The 10,732-nt window shown below is 40.7% G+C and overlaps 1 protein-coding gene across 4 annotated transcripts in view; it reads right to left on the bottom strand.

The window, feature by feature from the left end:
* Positions 1–3,406: 3,406 nt before the first annotated feature.
* Positions 3,407–10,732, bottom strand: part of CEP85L (centrosomal protein 85 like) — a 147,520-nt gene continuing 140,194 nt past the window's right edge. For all 4 annotated transcript variants that reach the window (XM_048065552.2, XM_048065551.2, XM_048065549.2 and 1 more), the window contains exons 11-13: positions 8,476–8,583; positions 7,883–8,096; positions 3,407–6,986 (exon numbers count right to left, since the gene is read on the bottom strand). In XM_048065552.2, coding sequence (XP_047921509.1) covers positions 6,823–6,986; positions 7,883–8,096; positions 8,476–8,583 — 486 coding nt within the window. In that variant the 3' untranslated portion in view covers positions 3,407–6,822. The remainder of the gene's footprint in view (positions 6,987–7,882; positions 8,097–8,475; positions 8,584–10,732) is intronic.

Genomic DNA, 10,732 nt, shown 5'->3' with positions numbered 1-10,732 from the left:
GAGGAAGCTGGGGTCTGGGTCCTGTTTTCCTTACCTTTGCTTCTTCACTTTCCAAAGTATTTTGAACAATTTTTCTCTCCTGCCTCAGTATGGCAGTCCTGGGGACAGCTAGAAGGCTAATCCGGCTTCTTACGCCGCCTCTCTGCATGCTAACCTATGTGGAGTAAAGTTTAGGCTCCCTGGCTGAAGCAATTTGCTGCTGGACTCAAGTCCCAGGCAAACACAATCCCCAGTAAGCCAGACCTTGCCAGAAAGGACTTTTTGGGGTGACAAGAGGTGGACCCACAGCAGGGCAGGGTCCCCTCTGTCACAGCGGCTGACAGCAGCAGGGCTGAACCAGTTTCCCAGCCTGGTACCCGGGGGCACCACTAAGCTCAGCGCAAAAAGAGTGGCCAGGGAGGGGTTTTGGACATCTGGCACTCTGGTGCTGCTGTGTTCTCAGCTGGTAACGTAAGGGAGATGAGCTCTGATGATATTAAATTCTACTCGGTTCCCCCTTGACGGGAAAACTTCAGTCAGAAAACCCTCTTACCAGAACCCTTCGCATTACAATTCACTCCAGACCAGCACTTGACAAAGGTTTCTTTTCTTCTTCTTCTAGGCAAATGCTTTCACAGGTACACAGACCAGTAAATCAGTTTTCTGGTCTATTAATATACACGGGCTGCATTCTTCGGCGTAGCTGCCAAACTGTTCATGAAAGAGCCGAGAAGCATTAGCTGAACCTATCGGGTTCCCTACAAGCTGAGTAGGCTGTAACTCCACGGCTTGAAGTGTGGCTTTACCTCCATGAAATCAGGACCTGAAACATCAAGAAAAGACAGAAAAACAGCAGCAGCGTCCCCCAAAGGGGGAGTAACTCACAGAGAGGAAGAGAAATATGCATATACTATAACGTAATTAAGTATCATAGTTCATCGTGTACGCTTTCCCTCACCACTTGGAAGTCCTCCAAGTACACCGAACCCATTCATTTACAAAACAAATGACCCAGGGTTGTTAGCAAGTCCTGCAGAATTGTTTAATTTACATCCAGCAGGTGATCCACTGCAGATTTAGCTGCTGCAAGTTGTCCTCATTCAAGAGGCTGGAGCGTTATCTGCAGCGCTATTGTTTGAAGTTTTATTTCTAACCACATTTGGACTTGAATTTTGTTTGCGGTGTAAAGGCAACAGAACATTTTCTACCACTACTATTGTTAGCAGTGCTTTAATCATGATACTTTGAAACCTAAACCTGACTTCGAACAGTTCACAAAAGGTCACCCTCAGAAATCTTACGGAAAGTTGGCACCTGTGCAGCCCTTTACATACATTTATACAGGGCAGAGGGGGGGTTAATTGAATGAGAAGCACATCATTCAACATTCAGTCACAAGGTCTGAGAAAGGCAAGTGAGCTGTACCATATATAATGCATTAGCTAATTAAAATGAATTTCCCAGCACCTTTGAAGAGAAGAGCAGAGATCCTCAGCTCCGGCGCTCCGCACAGTGCCGTGCGCTGGGGGATGAGAGAAGACGAGTCAAGGCACAGAGATCATCCAGCAATCGGCGCTGCTAATGGGCTCTTAGATTTCTCACTGGGAACAGCCTGAAAAGAAGCCGTTTTTGGGTAACCACACTTTCCTCAACACTTGGAAAGAATCCTCCTAAGATTTTCTAAAATTGTAACTTTTCACTTTCCTCAGACTGTACTAACTTGACATTGAAGGGGAGTCGACATCGCCTGGTTACCCTGGGCTACGGTGACCTGTGGTGCTTCAGGCAGAAAGGATCTCTGTTTACCTTAACTGCTTTTCAGTACGACCAGTCATTCATTCATGCTAATTGAAAAATAATAATTAAAAACACATGCCCTTTCTGATCCCTGGTTTTCCCCTTGGTACCAGACACACTGTTGCTTCACCATCCTATATATATATGTATGTGTATGTATATATGTATATATAAAACTTTTTGCCCTGAGCGACCAGCTTCGGGACAGACAACCACTTATTCCAGAATAAGTGATGAATCTTTCAGCAGCTCAAACTAATTATCATAACACCTCTTCCTACCATTTTGTGCTGACTTAGTCTTTTATAAAGTCCTGCCTATAGCCTCTCCAGTTAGATCTGAAACAGAACAGCGGCAGCAATTCCTAGAAAAGCAGCAGGGACTTCACAAGCAACTCTGCTCTAAAATCCTTTCACTACACACTGAAGGAGTATTTTTGCTGCCAATGCCCTGGTTTTAAAACAAGAACTAATGCCAGGAAGAGAGCCTGGCCAGCTGATAATGAGGCAGAAAAACAGATCACTGGAGGAACGCTGGGTGGGTGTTGGGAAGATCCTGAACGATTCGTTCCTTGCCTCTGGCCATCAGTCCAGCTTTGGTCCCTTCCACTTTATGCCACATATTGGACAAATGACAGCAATGAAGAAATCAATTTTGTAACAAAATTTATTTTTGCTCTGTGGATACAAATCCCAAACATCAACAAACAAATTCCAGTGGAAAAATACCAGTCATTAACAATGAAAACTTTTATTATTATTTAATAAATAGAACTTTGGCATTCAAAATTCTAGCTGTAAACCCTACTTTAAAAAAAATTACAAAAAGAGGCAAGAACAACAAGCCTAAAGCTGAGCCAGCCAGTGGCTCCTTTACTTTTTACAATGAACACATTTGGATTAAGTCATGACAACTCTATTTACATATGAGGTATTCTGAGCGGTTCAAAAATTGAACCCAATTTACAAGACTACCAGTCTGCAGAGACTGATCCAGTACATATGTCAGCTGTGCTTTTAAAAGATAGCTCCAGACACTCCTCCCCATTGAACTAATGATAGGCTGTAATTAATATATACAAAATAAACACATTATGGTTTGAGTTTCCTGCTCACGCTTCATATTCAAGAAAGCTGCATACTACAACCAGCCTCACACTCAAAGTGTACACCGAGTACCTATTTCGAGTACTTACGCTTCTAGATATTACGCAAGAATTCTTACTACAAAAGTCTAGAACCAAAATATAGGCAGGTAAGAGGAAAACAAGGTGCAGTCATCAGCATTCTAACGAGTTACGTGAAGTTCAAAGGGAATATACACTTACATCAGGCAAAAAAGGCACAAAGGTATGCAGCTGTGGATTTAATATTGCTAATGAGCTACTGGAATAAAATCATCCCTTTCGGTACTAACCACTGACTTGTTTGCAGCCTATGAATGCAGATTAATTCTGAAGATCTTTCCCCACTCCTGACAGGACTCGTTACACCAGCGGGAAGAGCCCAACTCCACCTGCAACCCCACCTATGTAACCAGCAGCAACAGGGACAAAAACTCAGCCCGTGCTGACAGACTGCAGCGTGCCACTGCTACCAGTGCTAGGGCAACGGGTTGTGGAGGAAGGGTTTTTCTTTCTTTCTTTCTTTCCTTGTGCTCTTACCCTGCAAGAAAAATATCTGCAACAACAGGCAGGTAGTGAGGGCAAAGGAAGGGAAGAACCCTTTTGAAGTGAAAAGGACAAAACTTCAGCTCTTGCCATTATTTCAGAGCCACTGGCAGTCTCAAATGTCGAAGTCTGAGTGGGTGGTGACAGCAATCTCAGCAACTTCACAGAACTATCGCACTATAAAGCTACACAGCTGAGGCTAGGAACCTAAATCACGTGTACACAATCGAGCTGCATTACTTCTATATAGTAAATACATAGCATCATCTATAGCTTCTCCCAAGACTTTCCAAGTCTTTTTCAAAATACATTCTTGAATACAGTAGTTACTGTAAATATCTTCTAAAAGGACTGTATAAATTCCATCTGAAACTATACAAAAAAGCCACTGTACAAATTTGCTAACAGACAGACCGGTACAGTATTCATTCATTAGCAGTTGTTTTTCAGCCCTTGAGATTGTCTACCAGCTACAGCAAAAAGTTGTCATGACTAAATCTAAGCGATTCCAACGTTAACATTCATTAATCAACTGCGTATTAAATATGCTGAATGAGACCACACACACTACATTTTAACCAATTAAACTGTCATGCATATCTTAGACAAAGCTTATTCCATTTAGAGGCATCTGTAAACTGATGCATATATAGTAATTGCTACTACTACAACAGGCCAAATTTTAAGAAATCAAAGCAAAATACTGTATCACTCTAGATACTCAGTCGGTAGCCTGTATCTTTGGCTCAAACATCCATCATTTACCTCCCTACTTTAATCTGACTGAGACAGGTAAACTCAGTTGTGATGTTGTTGTTGTTTGTTTTATATCAAGTGCTTTAAAGTTAACATAAATATTACAGCTTCCCTAAAAACATATTAAAATGCAAGATTACAGCATTGCAACCCAAGTATTACAAATAAAATGGGACCTCCTTCCTGAGGGACTTTCAACTAATACTTACCGAGCAGAAAAGCTCCTGAAGTGAAGTGCTTTGAAAATATTAACTTACTGATCTCGAATCTGCTGTACAGTAACACCATTTAACAGCGGGGACAGTGGAGCCACACCAGTCAAGTGACCAGCTTAATAGGACACAGTGACTCAAAAAAAAACTCCTGTTTCTAATTGCCCTACTGAACTTGTTTCTTATTTCCACAAAATTCAGAAAAATGCATTGCGTGGTAATTTTTGCAGGTGCATTTCCATCTAAGGAAATAATAACGTGCTACTTAGGTATTTAGTCTCTCCCTGATACTTCTAGTTTATTATCTGAAATCCTGTTACTGAATTTCTGATACCAGAGAGCAGCCATAGACTGGGGACTACTCCTTCACTGCAGGGCCCAAACCAATGAACTATGTGAAAGGAATTAAGCCGAGGCCCTTGTCACAGAAGCCCATACTGTCAGAGGCACAGGTAACTGGGCAAGCCTATTTGTGCAGAGCTCCTTGTTTTCAGTTTTGCACTACTATAAAAGTACACCTTCAAAACTATGGAAAGAGCAGCGTATAGAAATACAAAATAAAATTGCCTCCTTTCTTTTTTCTTACCTGACAGTACAAGACACTATGCAATTTCACTGGAGATTTCATCTAGACAACGTTTCAGTGCTGACAGGAGCTGGACCAGTCAGAGCAATCTATCTGAAAATGCCACATAGCAATAATACAAATTGAACGCTATTTTTCACAGATTAGTTCACGGTAAGTTCATGATAGAGACAAAAACATCAAATAAATAACTCCATATAGTTAAAAAAAAAGGAAATCACTAAATTATAAAAACATTAACTGTGTAACAATGAACAGAAAGCAAAACATCACCAAGTTAAACTTAGTTAACTGCCGTCTATGTTGCTATAACCGTTTTTTTCTATTAACATAGATACCATCAGAAAACTGAAGATATTGACCCTTTTGCTATAAAAACGTTACCCTAGAATTTGCTTTGCTCTAACCGCTATGTTTTCTAAGCGATTTCTGCTGTTATCCACACTACAGGTCAGCACACCGTGACCTGTGCCGCAGTCACTTGAAACTTTCTTTTAATATCACAACTATGACTGATGCTCATCTATTTTTTAAATAATGTGATTTGAGAGTGGTTTTGCTCCTTATGAGTTCTTGAGTTTTTGCTTCCTTCAGCTGAATAGTATTTTACATCATGCACAACTGTTCAGCTGTATTTCAGTAATGTTCCAGGAAACTGGAAGTGTTAATATTTCATCTGTCCCACCACAGCAGTGAAATAGCACTGCCAAGTGACACTCACTGAATAAACTATGCAACATGATCTTTTTTTTTTTTTTCTTTTTACAGTGTAATCTCTTCCTACGGAAAGGGAGAAACCAAGAATTACCAAACAACGTGGAAAATTTTGCAGCCCTCAGATAACACAGAATTTAATACTGGTAAAGGGAAATACTCTGTTTTGAGCCCTGACTTTGACAAGTGCCAAACACTCATTTTGTAGCTGCAGCAGAAAATGGTTGAAGTTGTTCACAACCTTGTCAGAGGTCTTTAGGGACACAGATACAGACCAGCCACATTTTAAAATGGAGATGACAGAATGAAAAGGTAAGTGTGGTATGAACACAATACAGTCTATTCTTTTTTTTCAGACAGCCACATACTATATACTGCAGTTTCCTGCCTCCCAGCTTCTTGGGTTTGTTACAGACTTCATGTCATTGAAACTTCTCAAAGTAACGTGACAGTGCTTAAAACAATTTGATAGTGGTAAATTTTACGGACTTCAGGTGCATAGAGAAGTTGAAACTTGATTTTCTTCCACCATTTGGAAAACAAGCCAGACATACATTACTAAAACCAATGTATTTCCTCTATCAAATTCTTTAGGCAACTTGAAGAGCGGCTAATGCTTGTAGCATTCTAAGACTGTTCTGATTGCAATTCCTGCAGTTGCAGAACCCCTGTCTTTCACCACATACAGCTATAGGTGTCCCTTGGCCGTCTGCACTGATTTCAGAATACAGGCAATACCATTCAAACCCTTGAAGGACGGAAGGACTGAGAGCAGCAGCAGTATGGCTGTTCTGATGCTCTGATTCCAGAAACTAGTTGAAGCAATAAAATGAGTCCTAATGGAAGAAACAGAGTCCAACTGAAACATTCTTCACAGCTTGTTCCTACATTCAGTAGTTTGGAGAAAAGATTTCTTGTAGTTTGTACCACTCTACTTCAACCATGACTCTCCCCTCCTCACCCGACTCCCGAGATTAAATACGCACGATCCTCACAGAGATGCATGTGCAGCGCTATTTGCAATCTTCCAATATGGCTCCTTAATAGAAATGCAAAGACCTGTGACACAGCAGCATTTAATAAGTCATTTGCTACCAGATGAAATGTTGTCATTGAGTAATACAATTGTCCCCCATGTCCTGAGCATAACGGTCTGACATTATAGTTCTTAATTCATCGATATCCTTTCGTAACTGACAAACGTCCGAGAGCTTCTTCGAAAGAGTCTCTGTGCTGTGGTAATTTTCGTTCTCTTCAGCTGAACAGCTCAGTGCTGTGAAAAGCAAAACCCAAGGTTAAAGCTCTTACAACTGTGCTCTGAATACTTAAACTGGTCAGCCCCTCTTGAAATAAAGGGGAAGTCACTTTAATTAACTCAAGACAAATCATGCTTCACTATGATGTAAGGCAACAAAATGAGGTAGCGTGTGAACTTGAAGACAGTTGAGAGCCCACCCCTGCAAAGACATGCTTTTCTGACTGCACCAAGATCTAGGCTTGGTAAAGTCTAATGGCTCTCAAAAACTGCAATAAATAAATAAATAAATAAATAAATGGAAAGAAAACCATTTTCTAGAGACTTCGGAAGTTCCTAGACACTCCGAAAAAAGGGGTAGGAGGGCTTGGGAAATGAGGCCAGGTAAGATTACAAGGTGGTACTACAGATATGTTGTACTATTCACCCTGCTGGCTGATGATGGTCTCATGGACTTGGTGACTTGGTATATGCTGCACTGCCCAGCATTTCAGAGATTTCCAGTGCAGATGAATCTATGTGGTGTGTACAGGACGCTGTACTTCTACATCTCTACCTTGGTGAAGGCCCAGTTCAGCAACTGGTCTATCTAATTGTAAATAACACTCAGAAAGCAACTGTATATGATATATTCAAGTGCAAAAAAAAAAAATAATTTATTAATCTTGTTAAGAGGGAAAACCCAGCACAAAGTCACTACACTGGAGGTTCGCCTGACAGGCTTTAGGATGTGCTTTCCATCTCCTGGTTTAACAGCTCAGGAGGTACAGAAGACAGGATGTGCAATTAGCATTTCAGACGATAGAGTTGCCAGGCACTCAGACTTACACGCACAAACATCCACCTCCTCCCCCCAAAGATTGTTACTCTTCTGTGTCCAAACCACTAATAAGCACTGGAATGAGATCACTTACATCTGATTCCCAGCAGTAAGGAAAGGTTAGGCTCCTTGCCCTGAGCTCTCTGGGTGAGAATGCTGCACAGAGCTTTCAAGTCAAACAAGCAATGGGACATCTCCTTGAACAACTGGTCCGCTACAGGCATCTTCTCAGACACTGGCTGCCGGGACTGCTCCACCTGCCGTATCTGCTCCTTCAGAGAGGCATTCTCTTCCATCAGTCTTTGGTTCTTTGTGAAAAGTTGAGAGGAAAAAAAAGGGGCAAATTAGTCTGCAGCATGCAGAGTAGCAGAAAGTTTCCTGTTTCAAACCACAAACAATATTAACTAAAACCAGTTAGTTCCACACACAGAAGAATAGTTTTGTACCCCTTCAAAGAATGGTAGATAGACAGCTTCTACACAGTTCTCTTTCATGTTACCATTGCTCAGTGGCCTTCACCCTTAAAACTTTCACTTCTTGAGGTAGGGATGGCATCTATCATATTTCGGCACAGCATCTAAGTATGTATTAAGCTCATAAAGCCCCACCACATGGTATCATAATGGTTTTCTAAGTTTGTTCTTAGTGGGTGTAGTCATGGATTGGGTTTTTAGAGTCTTTACTTACTTCAGAGAAAGTTTTATTTAACTGCTCTATATTCCTTTCTTTTTCTTCAAGCTCATTTGCCATCTTCTGAACCGCCCGCTTTTCTTGCAAAAGCTTCTCTTGCATAGACTAAATTGAATGAAAGCACAAGTAATGATTTTACATTTTCATACTGCAGGTTAGCACTGACAAAAAAGCACGTCCTCAATAATTTTCCTCGTTTGTTACTCATTGCTTTTGGATTACACCTTTGTTTTTTTAATTTTCTACCAGGTTCCACCTCATGATGTTCAACTGGACCCCAAGGCTCTCTGGATATTAGCTTAGTTGTTCCGAATATCAGTGAAACCCTTTAGACAAGCAGTACCTGTTTATAAACAAAAAGACTGTGTGTATGCAAAATATCACTCCAACATGGGATTCATGAAGTCTAAAATAACCATGTAATCTTGTTTTTTCTATCCAAATTATTTCACTTGAAATAAGCAGCAGATTAATGACAACTAAACTTCATTTGTGTACTTGTCAAGTTACATTAAGGCTTTTTTTGGCCTCTATTTTCCAGGAAAACCATAGGAGTTCCTACAACCTTTCAGAACACTGGATTTACCTCTTGAATCTGCTATATACCTGAGAAAAAAGGCTTTGATAGTTGATACGGAGTACCGACCTCTTTAAAATCAGTCATACACAGGATAAATCAGAAAAGCACAATACAATTTTAGGTGCTGAAGTAACAACAACTGCCGGCAAAAAGTAACTTTTTTGTAGTTTATAGTGTCACTTTTAATGGATACAATAGTTATTACTCTCAGCAATATCAGAAAAAAGTTTCTAGGATGGTGCTGTACTTAAGAATTGGAACTTTCCAGGTTTGATTTCCAGATGAGTCACAAGCAGCAGTAAACCAACAACCCCTGCGCAAGGAATCGGCTGCTGCCAATTCCCCAGTTTCCACCTGCAGAGCTGAAACTGATGCATCAGGAGATATTTCTAAAGTAGATTTTTTTTCCTGATGAATTCAGCATGACCACAGTTATCTTAGATGTCAAAAGCACACACGTTCACTCCACTACCTGGCTTTCAGATCTGTAAGTATGTCTTTCAAAGTCAGCTGGCAAAATTCAGAAAAGGGAATATTCCAACCAGTTTACCTGAATAGCAATTTATGCTAATTACATAAACTCCTGATGCTTTAGAACAAAGAGATCTTTTCAGCTTTCACAAGGAAAAATCCTCTTTTGTCGTTGATGGTATTACTCACAGATCTGATGCTGTGCTACCACAGAGCATATAAAGTGTCTTCCCCATCCCTAGCTCAGCACATTAATATGTAAAACCTGTTGCCCAAGTTCAATTATAAGATGTAAATCCAACCCCATCATGCTCAAAATACAGCTGGAGCACTAGTGACAACAGTGCATGCTTTGGCACCGTTTTGATTTTAACCTTCCACAGAGTGGAACCAGAGACCGTGATGGGAGGAGGAGAAGGAACGTTACATGAACCAATGGATCTCAACTTACAGAATGACACTGCCTGAGAAGAATGTTTTCTCTTGAAGTTCTGTAGTTAAAATTCTAAAGATTCATCTTCCAAAGCAGAGAACTCTCTTAAATGGAATTCTACGTGGTGGCTTAAATAAAACGCTACAGGAAGATCAAAGTCACTCTTCAGTAAAAGACAAGTTCATATTGCTGCCCTATGACTCTGTGACTTTATTCAAAGATAGAAAAGAAATCAAGCTCCCCACTTGAAAAGAACACAGCAACTTGTGTCTAACTGTGTTGGTTTTGGGGTCTCAGTAAGGCGATTAAGCTTTGGGAAGAAAGCCAAACTTACCCTTCCACGAACTACTCCTAAATGGTATGCAGAATGGAAATTTCATGGAACTGATCCCATGGATTGTAACACATGGAAGACCATCTCTATATGTAGACCTGCCCTATACCGCAGAGTGGAGGAGAAGCCATTTGCTTGACCCGCCAGCTGTAAGAACGCTGCTGACAAGGAGGCATGGAGCAGTGAGGAGCAAGGCAGGGCCAGCAGGGAGGGGTATGTGGTCCTGATGAGGTTTCCTAGCACATTCAGCTCAACGCTGCACAAGCAATGAGTAAAAGCCAGTACTTTCTCATACCTTTTTCAAAAATGCAAAACAATGGTGCTAAAATTTACACATTTAATGTGGACTAAAAAAAAAAACTTTATTTTCAACTAAGTAATAAGAATCATTAGGCTGAACCCAGAAATGACTACTTGTTTTTAAAGCATTTTCACA

Source organism: Anser cygnoides, chromosome 3 (genome assembly GCF_040182565.1).
Source record: "Anser cygnoides isolate HZ-2024a breed goose chromosome 3, Taihu_goose_T2T_genome, whole genome shotgun sequence".
In the NCBI taxonomy this organism is placed as follows: domain Eukaryota; kingdom Metazoa; phylum Chordata; class Aves; order Anseriformes; family Anatidae; genus Anser; species Anser cygnoides.
This window is presented reverse-complemented; position numbering and strand designations above follow the sequence as displayed.